Below are 21,454 nucleotides of genomic sequence, written 5' to 3'. Positions count from 1 at the left end.
CACTGCGTCAGAGAGTTTGTTTGAGTCGTTTTGAAATGCTACACAATCGCTGCTCAAAATGTTGTCTGGCTAATACTGGGGGGCCTCGAAGAAACACAATGGGCCAGGGTTTTAGAAATGCCAAGGTCGATTTCTGATCCCAGACTGCCCCTGGTTACAATCATCAAGGGAAGCAGCAAGCCATTTTCAATGAGTCTGTAGTACTTTTTATCGGCCACTAGAGGTCCCCCTAGATCTGATTCTTAGCATGACACTGTACTACTAGTTGCACTTATGAACAATCTAGTATCAGTGTTACAGTATAACTTTAGTACGTCACCTCGCCCCGACCCGGGCGCGAACCAGGGACCCTCTGCACACATCAACAACGGTCGCCCACGAAGCATCGTTACCCATCGCTCCACAAAGGCCGCGGCCCTTGCAGAGCAAGGGGCAACACTACTAATAGGTTTCAGAGTAAGTGACGTAACTGATTGAAACGCTACTAGCGCGTACCCGCTAACTAGCTAGCCATTTCACATCCGTTACACTCACCCCCCTTTCAACCTCCTCCTTTTCCGCAGCAACCAGTGATCCGGGTCAACAGCATCAATGTTACAGTATAACTTTAAACCGTCCCCTCGCCCCGACCCGGGCGCGAACCAGGGACCCTCTGCACACATCAACAACAGTCACCCACGAAGCGTCGTTACCCATTGCTCCACAAAAGCCGCGGCCCTTGCAGAGCAAGGGGCAACACTACTTCTAGGTTTCAGAGCAAGTGATGTAACTGATTGAAACGCTATTAGCGCGTACCCGCTAACTAGCTAGCCATTTCACATCCGTTACATCAGCATACTTAGCTAGGGGTTAAATGCCACTGACTTTTATTGAAGTCTACAGATGCGCATTGAGCGTGGCAAATGCGCTCTACAAATTCAATCTAATAATACGTATGATTATTATTATTGCATCATAGCCAACTGTATCCAGTCACGGAAATGTTTTCTTTAAAAAACAAAAAACAGCAAACGGAAATGACTAATGGCAGGCCTACCTACAAAATACGCGATGTTACCTAAAAAGTTGTTGTCAAACGTCTTACTCATGGAGAAACACAAGCCAGCAACAGATGCCAACACTTTGTTATATACAAGATGATGAGTCACTTCTCTATAACGTTAATGTCTTTGGGAAAAATACAGAATTCTCAAATTCTATATTGGAAATATTCCATAGGAAATATGTTGCCCTAATAAAATAGCATAAATGTTTCAACTCTTCTAAAGTGTAACATAGAGGTATGAATGTCAACAAGAGAGCACGTATCCTCCCTCCCTCCGCAGTCATCAGATCTCTCCACTTGCTCCGCTCTCCATTTCCAAACGACAGAAACAAACGCTCTGAAGCAGTGAGACTGTGGACTTACGGCAACGTGCAGAGAAAAATAATTGGGCAACTTGATTCTTCTAGACTCTTTACTGTAACCAGCCAGTGTTCTTCCATGACGCCCAGGCAACCCGCCAGGAACAAGGATGGCCTAACCTTGCCCACGGGGCGCGACGTCACCATGTCAAAGAAATTCTTGGTCTATAAAGGAGGCATTCTGGTTTATCTCCAAACATAATCCATTTTTTTTAAGCTGGAAGAACGGACCTGTTTGAGACCAATCAATTAAACCATAAATGAACAATGGCGCAGACGAATGAAAGACAAATAAACGGTATGTTAGACTGCCATTTCTCTAATTCCTTCGTTATTACGTGTTTGGTAGGCAAATGCAGGAGCATTTCATGTTATTTGCAAATATATATTGATTATCATTAGCTATATCTTGAATTGAAATGTTTACTGTTCTCTCAAAATAAAAAATAAAATATGTGCACATTTTAGTGCGTTTTGCCTGGAGAATAGAAGTTGTCACAATGCCTTTAGAATGGATGTACGTCAGTGTACTATAATGTCACCCAGCGCCCTCTATCTGGTCGGGTCAGGCGTTACCTGTTCACACGCTGCTCAGCGCACAGTTCTCCGGGAAGATGGGCAGCGGGGAAAGTCGCCCTGTCAAGGTGTCTCTCTGCGGAGGTATTGAATAGAATTGACCTTTGCGTAATAAGTAGATACAATTTACACTTCATTGTTTGAAATGCGTTATTTTCATTAGTAGCCTAACTTGCTATGTTGGGGAAAGAAAGAAAGAGCCGGTCTGTCACAGAACGCACAGTGAAGACTGTCTGCCTTTTTTGAGGTAGCGTGAACCAACTGTGGGCAGGCGCTGCAAGGTGCGTCAGTAGTGCAGTAGCAGCGGGTTTCATGCATGCATCGTTCCGTTTTGCAGGTTATTGGACAGCGTATGCTAGGCTATAGGCTATAAAGAGTATGAAGTGGATGACAGTTATCCTGTCTGTCATTATTGTCTGTGTGTGGCCTGATTGGCACCGTATTCACCATATAGTGCACTACTTTAGACCAGGGCCATTTGAGTTGCAGCCCCAGTCAGTCGTCAGTCAGGAATGAGCGGTTGACATTCTTGAAACACCCTTAGCCAACCGGAGACGCCAATAAATAACAGAGAGCTTACAGAATGAGTCACAGCTGAAATAAGGCTTGAGTTACAGGGTGCGTTCTAAATGGCCTCCATATTCCCTACCTAGTATTCTTATGACCAGGGCCCGTGCTCAAAAGTAGTGCACAAGAATAGGATGCCTTTTGGGATACATGTACAGTAGCAGTGTTAAAGCTGTATTAGAGGGCCATCTACAGAAGTGTGTTTCTCTGACCCAGAGACCCCTAGTCAGCTGTATTAGAGGGCCATCTACAGTAGCAGTGTTTCTCTGACCCAAAGACCCCTAGTCAGCTGTATTAGAGGGCCATCTACAGTGTTACAGCTGTATTAGAGGGCCATCTACAGTAGCAGTGTTTCTCTGACCCAGAGACCCCTAGTCAGCTGTATTAGAGGGCCATCTACAGTAGCAGTGTTTCTCTGACCCAGAGACCCCTAGTCAGCTGTATTAGAGGGCCATCTACAGTGTTACAGCTGTATTAGAGGGCCATCTACAGTAGCAGTGTTTCTCTGACCCAGAGACCCCTAGTCAGCTGTATTAGAGGGCCATCTACAGTAGCAGTGTTTCTCTGACCCAGAGACCCCTAGTCAGCTGTATTAGAGGGCCATCTACAGTAGCAGTGTTTCTCTGACCCAGAGACCCCTAGTCAGCTGTATTAGAGGGCCATCTACAGTGTTACAGCTGTATTAGAGGGCCATCTACAGTATTACAGCTGTATTAGAGGGCCATCTACAGTGTTACAGCTGTATTAAAGGGCCATCTACAGTAGCAGTGTTTCTCTGACCCAGAGACCCCTAGTCAGCTGTATTAGAGGGCCATTTACAGTAGCAGTGTTTCTCTGACCCAGAGACCCCTAGTCAGCTGTATTAGAGGGCCATCTACAGTAGCAGTGTTTCTCTTACCCAGAGACCCCTAGTCAGCTGTATTAGAGGGCCATCTACAGTGTTACAGCTGTATTAGAGGGCCATCTACAGTGTTACAGCTGTATTAGAGGGCCATCTACAGTATTACAGCTGTATTAGAGGGCCATCTACAGTGTTACAGCTGTATTAAAGGGCCATCTACAGTAGCAGTGTTTCTCTGACCCAGAGACCCCTAGTCAGCTGTATTAGAGGGCCATTTACAGTAGCAGTGTTTCTCTGACCCAGAGACCCCTAGTCAGCTGTATTAGAGGGCCATCTACAGTAGCAGTGTTTCTCTTACCCAGAGACCCCTAGTCAGCTGTATTAGAGGGCCATCTACAGTGTTACAGCTGTATTAGAGGGCCATCTACAGTGTTACAGCTGTATTAGAGGGCCATTTACAGTAGCAGTGTTTCTCTGACCCAGAGACCCCTAGTCAGCTGTATTAGAGGGCCATTTACAGTAGCAGTGTTTCTCTGACCCAAAGACCCCTAGTCAGCTGTATTAGAGGGCCATCTACAGTAGCAGTGTTTCTCTGACCCAGAGACCCCTAGTCAGCTGTATTAGAGGGCCATCTACAGTGTTACAGCTGTATTAGAGGGCCATCTACAGTGTTACAGCTGTATTAGAGGGCCATTTACAGTAGCAGTGTTTCTCTGACCCAGAGACCCCTAGTCAGACCCCAGCAAGAGAGACCACTAGAGACCCCTAGTCAGACCCCAGCAAGAGAGACCACTAGAGACCCCTAGTAAGACCCCAGCAAGAGAGACCACTAGAGACCCCTAGTAAGACCCCAGCAAGAGAGACCACCAGAGACCCCTAGTAAGACCCCAGCAAGAGAGACCACTAGAGACCCCTAGTAAGAGAGACCACCAGAGACCCCCAGTAAGACCCCAGCAAGAGAGACCACCAGAGACCCCTAGTAAGACCCCAGCAAGAGAGACCACCAGAGACCACCAGAGACCCCTAGTAAGACCCCAGCAAGAGAGACCACCAGAACCATGAACTGACCTGTTATCTCCATCTGACCCCCAGAGACCTCTAGTATTGACATTACTGTCTGTTATCTCCTACCCCCAGATACCTCTAGTATTGACATTACTGTCTGTTATCTCCTACCCCCAGATACCTCTAGTAAGGCCTCAGCGAGCCTTGCCGAGCCCAAGGGGAAGCGGCCCCCAGTGCTTGTGGACGGCGTGACTCTGAACGGCCCCACGCTGGACATCCGGGAAGCAGAGAGCTTCCTCAGAGATGCCATGCCCATCATCATGGAGGAGGCCGTCTGGAAGGCTACTGACATCAAGGAGAAGGTAAAACATCTCTTTTCCAATTATTTCTCACACCTTGCACACCTTCCAGTCCCAGGGTGCATAAAGGAGAATGAGATCTGTTGTGAAGTATACCAGAATGTTGGAGTTTATTTGTCAAACAATAGGAAATGGACCTGTATAAGAATTTATCAGGTAAATGGCTACCTGGACTATTTGCATTAACCCCCCCCTCTTTTTTTTTTTTACATTGCTGCTACTCGCTGTTTATTATCGATGCATAATCACTTTCCCCCTACCTACATGTACATATTACCTTATTTACCTGGACTAACCTGTACCCCTGCACATTGGCCTGGTACCGTACCACCTGTACATAGTCTCCTTACCTTATTTACCTGGACTAACCTGTACCCCTGCACATTGGCCTGGTACCGTACCACCTGTACATAGCCTCCTTACCTTATTTACCTGGACTAACCTGTACCCCTGCACATTGGCCTGGTACCGTACCACCTGTACATAGCCTCCTTACCTTATTTACCTGGACTAACCTGTACCCCTGCACATTGGCCTGGTACCGTACCACCTGTACATAGTCTCCTTACCTTATTTACCTGGACTAACCTGTACCCCCGCACATTGGCCTGGTACCGTACCACCTGTACATAGCCTCCTTACCTTATTTACCTGGACTAACCTGTACCCCTGCACATTGGCCTGGTACCGTACCACCTGTACATAGCCTCCTTACCTTATTTACCTGGACTAACCTGTACCCCTGCACATTGGCCTGGTACCGTACCACCTGTACATAGCCTCCTTACCTTATTTACCTGGACTAACCTGTACCCCTGCACATTGGCCTGGTACCGTACCACCTGTACATAGCCTCCTTACCTTATTTACCTGGACTAACCTGTACCCCTGCACATTGGCCTGGTACCGTACCACCTGTACATAGCCTCCTTACCTTATTTACCTGGACTAACCTGTACCCCTGCACATTGGCCTGGTACCGTACCACCTGTACATAGCCTCCTTACCTTATTTACCTGGACTAACCTGTACCCCTGCACATTGGCCTGGTACCGTACCACCTGTACATAGCCTCATTACCTTATTTACCTGGACTAACCTGTACCCCTGCACATTGGCCTGGTACCGTACCACCTGTACATAGCCTCCTTACCTTATTTACCTGGACTAACCTGTACCCCTGCACATTGGCCTGGTACCGTACCACCTGTACATAGCCTCCTTATTTACCTGGACTAACCTGTACCCCTGCACATTGGCCTGGTACCGTACCACCTGTACATAGCCTCCTTACCTTATTTACCTGGACTAACCTGTACCCCTGCACATTGGCCTGGTACCGTACCACCTGTACATAGCCTCCTTACCTTATTTACCTGGACTAACCTGTACCCCTGCACATTGGCCTGGTACCGTACCACCTGTACATAGCCTCCTTACCTTATTTACCTGGACTAACCTGTACCCCTGCACATTGGCCTGGTACCGTACCACCTGTACATAGCCTCCTTACCTTATTTACCTGGACTAACCTGTACCCCTGCACATTGGCCTGGTACCGTACCACCTGTACATAGCCTCCTTATTTACCTGGACTAACCTGTACCCCTGCACATTGGCCTGGTACCGTACCACCTGTACATAGTCTCCTTACCTTATTTACCTGGACTAACCTGTACCCTGCACATTGGCCTGGTACCGTACCACCTGTACATAGCCTCCTTACCTTATTTACCTGGACTAACCTGTACCCCTGCACATTGGCCTGGTACCGTACCACCTGTACATAGCCTCCTTACCTTATTTACCTGGACTAACCTGTACCCCTGCACATTGGCCTGGTACCGTACCACCTGTACATAGCCTCCTTACCTTATTTACCTGGACTAACCTGTACCCCTGCACATTGGCCTGGTACCGTACCACCTGTACATAGTCTCCTTACCTTATTTACCTGGACTAACCTGTACCCCTGCACATTGGCCTGGTACCGTACCACCTGTACATAGTCTCCTTACCTTATTTACCTGGACTAACCTGTACCCCTGCACATTGGCCTGGTACCGTACCACCTGTACATAGCCTCCTTACCTTATTTACCTGGACTAACCTGTACCCCTGCACATTGGCCTGGTACCGTACCACCTGTACATAGCCTCATTACCTTATTTACCTGGACTAACCTGTACCCCTGCACATTGGCCTGGTACCGTACCACCTGTACATAGCCTCCTTACCTTATTTACCTGGACTAACCTGTACCCCTGCACATTGGCCTGGTACCGTACCACCTGTACATAGTCTCCTTACCTTATTTACCTGGACTAACCTGTACCCCTGCACATTGGCCTGGTACCGTACCACCTGTACATAGCCTCATTACCTTATTTACCTGGACTAACCTGTACCCCTGCACATTGGCCTGGTACCGTACCACCTGTACATAGCCTCCTTACCTTATTTACCTGGACTAACCTGTACCCCTGCACATTGGCCTGGTACCGTACCACCTGTACATAGCCTCCTTACCTTATTTACCTGGACTAACCTGTACCCCTGCACATTGGCCTGGTACCGTACCACCTGTACATAGCCTCCTTACCTTATTTACCTGGACTAACCTGTACCCCTGCACATTGGCCTGGTACCGTACCACCTGTACATAGCCTCCTTACCTTATTTACCTGGACTAACCTGTACCCCTGCACATTGGCCTGGTACCGTACCACCTGTACATAGCCTCCTTACCTTATTTACCTGGACTAACCTGTACCCCTGCACATTGGCCTGGTACCGTACCACCTGTACATAGCCTCCTTACCTTATTTACCTGGACTAACCTGTACCCCTGCACATTGGCCTGGTACCGTACCACCTGTACATAGCCTCATTACCTTATTTACCTGGACTAACCTGTACCCCTGCACATTGGCCTGGTACCGTACCACCTGTACATAGCCTCCTTACCTTATTTACCTGGACTAACCTGTACCCCTGCACATTGGCCTGGTACCGTACCACCTGTACACAGCCTCCTTACCTTATTTACCTGGACTAACCTGTACCCCTGCACATTGGCCTGGTACCGTACCACCTGTACATAGCCTCCTTACCTTATTTACCTGGACTAACCTGTACCCCTGCACATTGGCCTGGTACCGTACCACCTGTACATAGCCTCCTTACCTTATTTACCTGGACTAACCTGTACCCCTGCACATTGGCCTGGTACCGTACCACCTGTACATAGTCTCCTTACCTTATTTACCTGGACTAACCTGTACCCCTGCACATTGGCCTGGTACCGTACCACCTGTACATAGCCTCATTACCTTATTTACCTGGACTAACCTGTACCCCTGCACATTGGCCTGGTACCGTACCACCTGTACATAGCCTCCTTACCTTATTTACCTGGACTAACCTGTACCCCTGCACATTGGCCTGGTACCGTACCACCTGTACATAGCCTCCTTACCTTATTTACCTGGACTAACCTGTACCCCTGCACATTGGCCTGGTACCGTACCACCTGTACATAGCCTCCTTACCTTATTTACCTGGACTAACCTGTACCCCTGCACATTGGCCTGGTACCGTACCACCTGTACATAGCCTCCTTACCTTATTTACCTGGACTAACCTGTACCCCTGCACATTGGCCTGGTACCGTACCACCTGTACATAGTCTCCTTACCTTATTTACCTGGACTAACCTGTACCCCCGCACATTGGCCTGGTACCGTACCACCTGTACATAGCCTCCTTACCTTATTTACCTGGACTAACCTGTACCCCTGCACATTGGCCTGGTACCGTACCACCTGTACATAGCCTCCTTACCTTATTTACCTGGACTAACCTGTACCCCTGCACATTGGCCTGGTACCGTACCACCTGTACATAGCCTCCTTACCTTATTTACCTGGACTAACCTGTACCCCTGCACATTGGCCTGGTACCGTACCACCTGTACATAGCCTCCTTACCTTATTTACCTGGACTAACCTGTACCCCTGCACATTGGCCTGGTACCGTACCACCTGTACATAGCCTCCTTACCTTATTTACCTGGACTAACCTGTACCCCTGCACATTGGCCTGGTACCGTACCACCTGTACATAGCCTCCTTACCTTATTTACCTGGACTAACCTGTACCCCTGCACATTGGCCTGGTACCGTACCACCTGTACATAGTCTCCTTACCTTATTTACCTGGACTAACCTGTACCCCTGCACATTGGCCTGGTACCGTACCACCTGTACATAGCCTCCTTATTTACCTGGACTAACCTGTACCCCTGCACATTGGCCTGGTACCGTACCACCTGTACATAGCCTCCTTACCTTATTTACCTGGACTAACCTGTACCCCTGCACATTGGCCTGGTACCGTACCACCTGTACATAGCCTCCTTACCTTATTTACCTGGACTAACCTGTACCCCTGCACATTGGCCTGGTACCGTACCACCTGTACATAGCCTCCTTACCTTATTTACCTGGACTAACCTGTACCCCTGCACATTGGCCTGGTACCGTACCACCTGTACATAGCCTCCTTACCTTATTTACCTGGACTAACCTGTACCCCTGCACATTGGCCTGGTACCGTACCACCTGTACATAGCCTCCTTACCTTATTTACCTGGACTAACCTGTACCCCTGCACATTGGCCTGGTACCGTACCACCTGTACATAGCCTCCTTACCTTATTTACCTGGACTAACCTGTACCCCTGCACATTGGCCTGGTACCGTACCACCTGTACATAGCCTCCTTACCTTATTTACCTGGACTAACCTGTACCCCTGCACATTGGCCTGGTACCGTACCACCTGTACATAGCCTCCTTACCTTATTTACCTGGACTAACCTGTACCCCTGCACATTGGCCTGGTACCGTACCACCTGTACATAGCCTCCTTACCTTATTTACCTGGACTAACCTGTACCCCTGCACATTGGCCTGGTACCGTACCACCTGTACATTGCCTCCTTACCTTATTTACCTGGACTAACCTGTACCCCTGCACATTGGCCTGGTACCGTACCACCTGTACATAGCCTCCTTACCTTATTTACCTGGACTAACCTGTACCCCTGCACATTGGCCTGGTACCGTACCACCTGTACATAGCCTCCTTACCTTATTTACCTGGACTAACCTGTACCCCTGCACATTGGCCTGGTACCGTACCACCTGTACATAGCCTCCTTACCTTATTTACCTGGACTAACCTGTACCCCTGCACATTGGCCTGGTACCGTACCACCTGTACATAGCCTCCTTACCTTATTTACCTGGACTAACCTGTACCCCTGCACATTGGCCTGGTACCGTACCACCTGTACATAGCCTCCTTACCTTATTTACCTGGACTAACCTGTACCCCTGCACATTGGCCTGGTACCGTACCACCTGTACATAGCCTCCTTACCTTATTTACCTGGACTAACCTGTACCCCTGCACATTGGCCTGGTACCGTACCACCTGTACATAGCCTCCTTACCTTATTTACCTGGACTAACCTGTACCCCTGCACATTGGCCTGGTAGCGTACCACCTGTACATATTACCTTATTTACCTGGACTAACCTGTACCCCTGCACATTGGCCTGGTACCGTACCACCTGTACATAGCCTCCTTACCTTATTTACCTGGACTAACCTGTACCCCTGCACATTGGCCTGGTACCGTACCACCTGTACATAGTCTCCTTACCTTATTTACCTGGACTAACCTGTACCCCTGCACATTGGCCTGGTACCGTACCACCTGTACATATTACCTTATTTACCTGGACTAACCTGTACCCCTGCACATTGGCCTGGTACCGTACCACCTGTACATAGCCTCCTTACCTTATTTACCTGGACTAACCTGTACCCCTGCACATTGGCCTAGTACCGTACCACCTGTACATAGCCTCCTTACCTTATTTACCTGGACTAACCTGTACCCCCGCACATTGGCCTGGTACCGTACCACCTGTACATAGCCTCCTTACCTTATTTACCTGGACTAACCTGTACCCCTGCACATTGGCCTGGTACCGTACCACCTGTACATAGCCTCCTTACCTTATTTACCTGGACTAACCTGTACCCCTGCACATTGGCCTGGTACCGTACCACCTGTACATAGCCTCCTTACCTTATTTACCTGGACTAACCTGTACCCCTGCACATTGGCCTGGTACCGTACCACCTGTACATAGCCTCATTACCTTATTTACCTGGACTAACCTGTACCCCTGCACATTGGCCTGGTACCGTACCACCTGTACATAGCCTCCTTACCTTATTTACCTGGACTAACCTGTACCCCCGCACATTGGCCTGGTACCGTACCACCTGTACATAGCCTCCTTACCTTATTTACCTGGACTAACCTGTACCCCTGCACATTGGCCTGGTACCGTACCACCTGTACATAGCCTCCTTACCTTATTTACCTGGACTAACCTGTACCCCCGCACATTGGCCTGGTACCGTACCACCTGTACATAGCCTCCTTACCTTATTTACCTGGACTAACCTGTACCCCTGCACATTGGCCTGGTACCGTACCACCTGTACATAGCCTCCTTACCTTATTTACCTGGACTAACCTGTACCCCTGCACATTGGCCTGGTACCGTACCACCTGTACATAGCCTCCTTACCTTATTTACCTGGACTAACCTGTACCCCTGCACATTGGCCTGGTACCGTACCACCTGTACATAGCCTCATTACCTTATTTACCTGGACTAACCTGTACCCCTGCACATTGGCCTGGTACCGTACCACCTGTACATAGCCTCCTTACCTTATTTACCTGGACTAACCTGTACCCCCGCACATTGGCCTGGTACCGTACCACCTGTACATAGCCTCCTTACCTTATTTACCTGGACTAACCTGTACCCCTGCACATTGGCCTGGTACCGTACCACCTGTACATAGCCTCCTTACCTTATTTACCTGGACTAACCTGTACCCCCGCACATTGGCCTGGTACCGTACCACCTGTACATAGTCTCCTTACCTTATTTACCTGGACTAACCTGTACCCCTGCACATTGGCCTGGTACCGTACCACCTGTACATAGCCTCCTTACCTTATTTACCTGGACTAACCTGTACCCCTGCACATTGGCCTGGTACCGTACCAACTGTACATAGCCTCATTATTGTTATTTTATTGTGTTACTTAATGTTTTACATTTTTTTTACTTCAGTTTACTTAGTAAATATTTTCTTAACTCTGCATTGTTGTTTAAAGGATCGGCCCCTTTTCTTAAATTTTCTCCTAAAATGACAAACCCAAATCTAACTGCCTGTAGCTCAGGCCCTGAAGCAAGGATATGCATATTCTTGATACCATTTGAAAGGAAAGACTCTGAAGTTTGTGGAAATGTGAAAGGAATGTAGGAGAAAATAACACATTAGATCTGGTAAAAGATAATACAAAGAAAAAAACATGCATTTTTTAAATATATTTTTTTCCACCATCATCTTTGAAATGCAAGAGAAAGGCCATTATCTGACTTAGGACTCTAGGAGCAATTTAGATGTTGGCCACTAGATGGCAGCAGTGTATGTGCAAAGTTTTAGACTGATCCATTGAACCATTGCATTTCTGTTCAAAATGTTGTATCAAGTCTTCCCAAATGTGCCTAATTGGTCAATATATACATTTTCAAGCATAACTGTGCACTCTCCTCAAACAATAGCATGGTATGTTTTCACTGTAATAGCTACTGTAAAATTTGATTTGATTTGATTTGATATACAGTACATGTTCTTTGTGGATGGTGAATAGGCCCAGGTAGTTTGTCTGTCGTCAAGGATAAGGTAAACAAACATCTAGGGGAGGGGACAGTCTGAAATGGCACCATTTTCACCATATAACTTGAAGGGTGTTTCTCAATACGCACACACTACCTCGCTCCCATACTCTCATGCTCTGAGTGCATTTTCCTGACCACGTTCTCTTGAGTACGTTGTTGTGAGGACGAGAGTGTGGAAATCACATAAAACATTACACTTGAGAAGCACTTCCCCCTTACTGTATTACCTCACGCTGCACCTCCCCATTCACTGACCCTTTCTCCAGACAGGACAATGGCAACAATAGAGACCCAACAAGATATACACAAAGCAAAACGTTTTAGATGTCAAGTCTTTGTGGGTAGCTAGCTAGCTAACAATTCTCTGTGGCTAGCTAACAGTAGTAGCAAGACAGTTAGCCCTATTGACTTACTATGGGCTTGCGATCTACACACACTACAGTGGCAAGATCAAATATTGTAGTCAGGCAACATATGAGATGTGAATAGGTAACATTTCATTCCGAAGTCGGAGTGTATTTTCTCTGGCTTCAGCTCAGTTAATGTCCGCCATTGATTTCAAGAAATGTTGTATGATTTTTAACACGGTTGCATCATATTTCTGTGCGTACTTTCCGTCGCAGCTTGCATCGATGTATGCTTCAGAATATGTACAAACGGAGTATGCATTCGAGAAGTGCCCTCCGTGCTCCGGTTTTGCAAACTTTGATTTGCACTCATACTCCCACCCTCCCGTGCTCTAATTTGCGTGCTCGGAGCACGGTAGTATGCATCCCACCCTCCCGTGCTCTAATTTGCGTGCTCGGAGCACGGTAGTATGCATCCCACCCTCCCGTGCTTTAATTTGCGTGCTCGGAGCACGGTAGTATGCATCCCACCCTCCCGTGCTCTAATTTGCGTGCTCGGAGCACGGTAGTATGCATCCCACCCTCCCGTGCTCTAATTTGCGTGCTCGGAGCACGGTAGTATGCATCCCACCCTCCCGTGCTCTAATTTGCGTGCTCGGAGCACGGTAGTATGCATCCCACCCTCCCGTGCTCTAATTTGCGTGCTCGGAGCACGGTAGTATGCATCCCACCCTCCCGTGCTCTAATTTGCGTGCTCGGAGCACGGTAGTATGCATCCCACCCTCCCGTGCTCTAATTTGCGTGCTCGGAGCACGGTAGTATGCATCCCACCCTCCCGTGCTCTAATTTGCGTGCTCGGAGCACGGTAGTATGCATCCCACCCTCCCGTGCTCTAATTTGCGTGCTCGGAGCACGGTAGTATGCATCCCACCCTCCCGTGCTCTAATTTGCGTGCTCGGAGCACGGTAGTATGCATCTCACCCTCCCGTGCTCTAATGTGCGTGCTCGGAGCACGGTAGTATGCATCCCACCCTCCCGTGTTCTAATTTGCGTGCTCGGAGCACGGTAGTATGCATCCCACCCTCCCGTGTTCTAATTTGCGTGCTCGGAGCACGGTAGTATGCATCCCACCCTCCCGTGTTCTAATTTGCGTGCTCGGAGCACGGTAGTATGCATCCCACCCTCCCGTGTTCTAATTTGCGTGCTCGGAGCACGGTAGTATGCATCCCACCCTCCCGTGCTCTAATTTGCGTGCTCGGAGCACGGTAGTATGCATCCCACCCTCCCGTGTTCTAATTTGCGTGCTCGGAGCACGGTAGTATGCATCCCACCCTCCCGTGCTCTAATTTGCGTGCTCGGAGCACGGTAGTATGCATCCCACCCTCCCGTGCTCTAATTTGCGTGCTCGGAGCACGGTAGTATGCATCCCACCCTCCCGTGTTCTAATTTGCGTGCTCGGAGCACGGTAGTATGCATCCCACCCTCCCGTGCTCTAATTTGCGTGCTCGGAGCACGGTAGTATGCATCCCACCCTCCCGTGCTCTAATTTGCGTGCTCGGAGCACGGTAGTATGCATCCCACCCTCCCGTGTTCTAATTTGCGTGCTCGGAGCACGGTAGTATGCATCCCACCCTCCCGTGCTCTAATTTGCGTGCTCGGAGCACGGTAGTATGCATCCCACCCTCCCGTGTTCTAATTTGCATGCTCGGCGCACGGTAGTATGCATCCCACCCTCCCGTGCTCTAATTTGCGTGCTCGGAGCACGGTAGTATGCATTTTGAGACTCACCCAAAGTCTATTTCCCTCTCTCTCATGTAACAGGTGTGCGAGTGGCGCTCTCCAGAGCAGCTGAAGGACCTGTTAGACCTAGAGCTGAGGGAAGGAGGCGAGACACATCCCCAGATACTGCAGCGCTGTCGGGATGCCATCCGATACAGTGTCAAGACCGGTAAGGACCCAGCTCACACCCTGATTTAAAATCTAACCCCCAGACCTCAGCCAAACCCTGACCCAAACCCCCCCATCCAAACCCTGAACCAAACCCCCCCCATCCAAACCCTGACCCAAACCCCCCCATCCAAACCCTGACCCAAACCCCCCCATCCAAACCCTGACTTTCAAAACCCGAACTCTTTATAAGATACCAATGAACTTCATCCCAAACCTGTCCTAAACCCCAACCTTCTAACTTTCCAGCCCAGAGTCTCTCTTTCGCCATACGATATAGTGTCAAGACTGGTAGGAAACAGCTCAATCCTAATCCCCATGCAGCCAATCCCTAACCTTGAAAACCCCCAGCCAATCCCTAACCTTGAAAACCCCCAGCCAATCCCTAACCTTGAAAACCCCCAGCCAATCCCTAACCTTGAAAACCCCCAGCCAATCCCTAACCTTGAAAACCCCCAGCCAATCCCTAACCTTGAAAACCCCCAGCCAATCCCTAACCTAGAAAACCCCCAGCCAAACTCCACATTTAAAACCCTTGTCAACCAGGTCTGTTAACCAACTAACCTTCAAATTATCCAGCCCAGACTCCCTCTAACCCCCCAGTCAGCTATGTTACATCATTAACTAGCTAGACCCTAGTTAGCCACCCTCACTGCACTCACGCTAGCTACTGGATAATACAGGCTATAGCGACAGTAGCTTCCACCCTTCCACCCAGCGCTATCCTATCCAACCCAGGCTGTTAATCATCAAGATAGCGACAGTAGCCCATCCTTAATAACCCTCCCAGCCCCTTAACCCTCCCAGCCCCTTAACACTCCCAGCCCCTTAACACTCCCAGCCCCTTAACCCTCCCGGCCCCTTAACCCTCCCGGCCCCTTAACACTCCCAGCCCCTTAACACTCCCAGCCTCTTAACACTCCCAGCCCCTTAAACCTCCCGGCCCCTTAACCCTCCCGGCCTCTTAACACTCCCAGCCCCTTAAACCTCCCAGCCCCTTAACACTCCCAGCCTCTTAACACTCCCAGCCCCTTAAACCTCCCAGCCCCTTAACACTCCCGGCCTCTTAACACTCCCGGCCCCTTAAACCTCCCGGCCCCTTAACCCTCCCGGCCCCTTAACCCTCCCGGCCCCTTAACACTCCCGGCCCCTTAACACTCCCGGCCCCTTAAACCTCCCGGCCCCTTAAACCTCCCGGCCCCTTAACCCTCCCGGCCCCTTAACCCTCCCGGCCCCTTAACACTCCCGGCCCCTTAACACTCCCGGCCCCTTAACACTCCCGGCCCCTTAACACTCCCGGCCCCTTAACACTCCCGGCCCCTTAACACTCCCGGCCCCTTAACACTCCCGGCCCCTTAAACCTCCCGGCCCCTTAAACCTCCCGGCCCCTTAAACCTCCCGGCCCCTTAAACCTCCCGGCCCCTTAAACCTCCCGGCCCCTTAAACCTCCCGGCCCCTTAAACCTCCCGGCCCCTTAAACCTCCCGGCCCCTTAACACTCCCGGCCCCTTAACACTCCCGGCCCCTTAACACTCCCGGCCCCTTAACACTCCCGGCCCCTTAACCCTCCCAGCCCCTGACATCTGAGCTCCCTTGACCCCCACCTAGCCTGGTCCAGCCAGACCCCAAAACACGATATGATGTACTTTATATAGAAACATTGACACAGGAAACAGGGCAAGATGGCACACTCCTCGTCTCACGTATCAATGTATGTGTCTGGAATAGACTGAGAAATGTTCCTTCGTGCCAGTGGATGCAGCATAGTGCAAGTTAAGCATCTCTGTTTCCAGATGCGACCGATAGGAGTTTGAATCGCAGGTTCTGCCGTGAATCCACAAGACTTTGCTAGCCTTGTCGAGCTAAAGCCTTTACAGATGTAAGATCTTCATTTGATCACTCTTTTGTTGCTGAGAACCTTCCTCCTTCCTGAATCTTCACGATTGACATAAATTCAGTGAAAACCCCCACACTAACACACGGTTATATTAACAGTATTCCACTTGTCTTGAAGCTAATAGCCTAAACACCAATTAAATCCTGTTGCTACAGGCATATTTTGCTGCGACAATACTGGTCAAATTAAGATCTGACAACTGTAGGTTCTTATTAGGGTTGCAAAATTACGGTAACTTTCCCAGCTTTTACAGAAATCCTGGTTGGAGTAATCTGGATTTTCTTGCTTATTCTCTCCTGATCCCGGGAATCTTCCGACCAGGATTTCTGTAAACTTAGTTGTGATTGAATCAAACGTTGTGTGTCTGTGTGTACAGGACATCCTCTGTTCTTCAACCAGCTCTATGCAGGCATGGACCCTTATTCACTAGTGGGCCGATTCATCACAGAAGCTATCAACCCCAGTCTGTGAGTATTACATCATACCATCTCATATGATCCGAGTGTCTGTCAACATGTACTCATACTCACTGTTTAATTAACCGTGCCTGACAAGGGATGTGGGATTTTAGGATTACTGCAATTATATCAATGACAACTATTTCTGCTATTCATTTCAGAAGTGTCTGTAGCTCGTTCTTGATGATTGATTGGATAGTATGTGGCTCAGGTGAGAGCAGGTGAGTCATTGACAGGACATGTTGTTTGTCTTGGCAGGTACACATACGAGGTGGCTCCAGTGTTCCTGCTGACAGAGGAGGCGGTTCTGAAGAAGATGATAGAGATCATTGGATGGCAGGAAGGAGGAGACGGCATCTTCAGCCCAGGTATGGCAACCACACAGACTGACATCTTCTTCTCCTTCTTCTTCTTCTTCATCATCTTCTTCTTCATCTTCTTCATCTTCTTCTTCATCTTCTTCTTCATCTTCTTCATCTTCTTCTCCTTCTTCATCTTATTCTTCATCTTCATCTTCTTCATCCTATTCTTCATCATCAACTTCTTCTTCCTTTTCTTCTTCATCGTATTCTTCATCTTCATCTTCTTCTCCTTCTTCTTCATCTTCTTCTTCATTTTCTTCTTCATCGTATCCTTCATCTTCTTCTTCTTCATCTTCTTCTCCTTCTTCTTTATCTTCTTCTTAATTTTGTTCTTCTTCATCTTCATCTTCTTCTTCATCACCTTCTTCTTCATCTTCTTCTTCATCTTCTTCTTCTTCCTGTGATTGAGAGATTGTCTCTGTGTTCTCCAGGTGGCTCTGTGTCCAACATGTATGCTGTGAACGTGGCCAGGTACCACCACTGTCCTGATGTGAAGGTGTTGGGCCTGTCTGCCTTGCCTAGACTGGTCATGTTTACATCACAGGAGGTAAACACACACACACACACACACACACACACACACACACACACACACACACACACACATAGCAACATGGTGTGGACCAGCCCTATGCTCCGGGTAACAGTTTGATAATGTCAGGGGTTTTGAGTGTACATGGTGTGGACCAGCACCAGTTGGTACCATTTCAAAAAACGTCTGAGAAGAGTCAATAAGCCTACTTAATACAGCTGTCAAATGATTCCAATCAGCAGCACTACCCAGTCCCAGGCTGGTCTGTATCAGGGAGTTGCTCAGTTCTTTATGATAACCTATCACAACAAGCACACAACTATCAGGGAGTTTCTCAGTTCCAGCTGTTGCTCTGAAAGACATTGACTAAATGGTTTTATAATCCCTGTGTGGGTGTAGTACTATTTACACCATACGTATTACAATCCCTGTCTGTATAGCACCTTATTCTGGATCCTGTCTAGACTGGTCATTAATATAGCATCTTATTGTGGATCCTGTCCAGACTGGTCATTAATATAGCACCTTATTGTGGATCCTGTCTAGACTGGTCATTAATATAGCACCTTATTGTGGATCCTGTCTAGACTGGTCATTAATATAGCACCTTATTGTGGATCCTGTCTAGACTGGTCATTAATATAGCACCTTATTGTGGATCCTGTCTAGACTGGTCATTAATATAGCACCTTATTGTGGATCCTGTCTAGACTGGTCATTAATATAGCACCTTATTGTGGATCCTGTCTAGACTGGTCATTAATTTAGCACCTTATTGTGGATCCTGTCTAGACTGGTCATTAATTTAGCATCTTATTGTGGATCCTGTCTAGACTGGTCATTAATATAGCACCTTATTGTGGATCCTGTACAGACTGGTCATTAATATAGCACCTTATTGTGGATCCTGTCTAGACTGGTCATTAATTTAGCATCTTATTGTGGATCCTGTCTAGACTGGTCATTAATATAGCACCTTATTGTGGATCCTGTCTAGACTGGTCATTAATATAGCACCTTATTGTGGATCCTGTCTAGACTGGTCATTAATATAGCACCTTATTGTGGATCCTGTCTAGACTGGTCATTAATATAGCACCTTATTGTGGATCCTGTCTAGACTGGTCATTAATATAGCACCTTATTGTGGATCCTGTCCAGACTGGTCATTAATATAGCACCTTATTGTGGATCCTGTCTAGACTGGTCATTAATATAGCACCTTATTGTGGATCCTGTCTAGACTGGTCATTAATATAGCACCTTATTGTGGATCCTGTCCAGACTGGTCATTAATATAGCACCTTATTGTGGATCCTGTCTAGACTGGTCATTAATATAGCACCTTATTGTGGATCCTGTCTAGACTGGTCATTAATATAGCACCTTATTGTGGATCCTGTCCAGACTGGTCATTAATATAGCACCTTATTGTGGATCCTGTCCAGACTAGTCATTTTGTTGATTAACCAGTTCTCCCTCAGTGACATGTTTCTCTCATTGTTCTTTTCAGTGTCATTACTCTGTTGCCAAAGCAGCAGCTTTCCTGGGAATTGGCACCAACAATGTTTATGTGATCCCGTCAGATAAGAGGTATGCTGCTTACTGCTGGTTACTGCTGGTTACTGCTACAGTTACACGGTTACTGCTAGTTACTGCTACAGTTACACGGTTACTGCTGGTTACTGCTGGTTACTGCTGGTTACTGCTACAGTTACACGGTTACTGCTGGTTACTGCTACAGTTACACTGGTTACTGCTAGTTACTGCTACAGTTACACGGTTACTGCTGGTTACTGCTGGTTACTGCTGGTTACTGCTACAGTTACACAGTTACTGCTGGTTACTGCTGGTTCCTGCTACAGTTACACGGTTACTGCTGGTTACTGCTGGATACTGCTGGTTCCTGCTACAGTTACACGGTTACTGCTGGTTACTGCTGGATACTGCTGGTTACTGCTACAGTTACACAGTTACTGCTGGTTACTGCTGGTTACTGCTACAGTTACACTGGTTACTGCTAGTTACTGCTACAGTTACACGGTTACTGCTGGTTACTGCTGGTTACTGCTGGTTACTGCTACAGTTACACAGTTACTGCTGGTTACTGCTGGTTACTGCTACAGTTACACGGTTACTGCTGGTTACTGCTACAGTTACACTGGTTACTGCTAGTTACTGCTACAGTTACACGGTTACTGCTACAGTTACACTGGTTACTGCTACAGTTACACTGGTTACTGCTAGTTACTGCTGGTTACTGCTAGTTACTGCTACAGTTACACGGTTACTGCTGGTTACAGCTGCTTACTGCTGGTCACTGCTACATTTACACTGGTTACTGCTGGTTACTGCTGGTTACTGCTACAGTTACCCGGTTACTGCTGCTTACTGCTGGTTACTGCTACAGTTACACGGTTACTGCTAGTTACTGCTGGTTACTGCTACAGTTACACAGTTACGTTGGTTACTGCTACAATTACACAGTTACTGCTAGTTACTGCTGGTTACTGCTAGTTACTGCTACAGTTACACGGTTACTGCTGGTTACTGCTACAGTTACACTGTTACTGCTGGTTACTGCTGGTTACTGCTACAGTTACACGGTTACTGCTAGTTACTGCTGGTTACTGCTGGTTACTGCTGGTTACTACTACAGTTACACGGTTACTGCTGGTTACTGCTGGTTACTGCTACAGTTACTGCTGGTTACTGCTACAGTTACTGCTGGTTACTGCTGGTTACTACTACAGTTACTGCTAGTTACTGCTAGTTACTGCTACAGTTACACGGTTACTGCTAGTTACTGCTGGTTACTGCTGGTTACTACTACAGTTACTGCTGGTTACTGCTGGTTACTGCTGGTTACTGCTGGTTACTACTACAGTTACTGCTGGTTACTGCTGGTTACTACTACAGTTACTGCTAGTTACTGCTGGTTACTGCTGGTTACTGCTGGTTACTACTACAGTTACTGCTAGTTACTGCTGGTTACTGCTGGTTACTGCTGGTTACTACTACAGTTACTGCTGGTTACTGCTGGTTACTGCTGGTTACTGCTGGTTACTGCTGGTTACTACTACAGTTACTGCTGGTTACTGCTAGTTACTGCTGGTTACTGCTGGTTACTGCTGGTTACTACTACAGTTACTGCTGGTTACTGCTGGTTACTGCTGGTTACTACTACAGTTACTGCTGGTTACTGCTGGTTACTACTACAGTTACTGCTAGTTACTGCTGGTTACTGCTGGATACTGCTGGTTACTGCTACAGTTACTGCTGGTTACTGCTACAGTTACTGCTGGTTACTGCTGGTT

The 21,454-nt window shown here is 48.0% G+C and overlaps 1 protein-coding gene across 1 annotated transcript; it reads left to right on the top strand.

Annotated features, from left to right (window-relative positions):
* Window positions 1–1,550: 1,550 nt before the first annotated feature.
* On the top strand, window positions 1,551–19,730 carry LOC120039145 (acidic amino acid decarboxylase GADL1-like; the record flags this gene model as incomplete). Its single annotated transcript, XM_038984664.1, has 7 exons — window positions 1,551–1,702; window positions 4,571–4,755; window positions 14,764–14,890; window positions 17,162–17,252; window positions 17,502–17,611; window positions 18,037–18,152; window positions 19,651–19,730. Coding segments are annotated over exons 1-7 (740 nt in total), but the record flags the coding sequence as incomplete, so codon positions are not given.
* Between the last annotated feature and the right edge of the window lie 1,724 nt (window positions 19,731–21,454).

Source organism: Salvelinus namaycush, unplaced genomic scaffold (assembly GCF_016432855.1).
Source record: "Salvelinus namaycush isolate Seneca unplaced genomic scaffold, SaNama_1.0 Scaffold2569, whole genome shotgun sequence".
Lineage (NCBI taxonomy): Eukaryota > Metazoa > Chordata > Actinopteri > Salmoniformes > Salmonidae > Salvelinus > Salvelinus namaycush.
The sequence above is the reverse complement of the archived record's forward strand: the minus strand, read 5'-3'. Positions and strand labels throughout refer to the sequence as shown.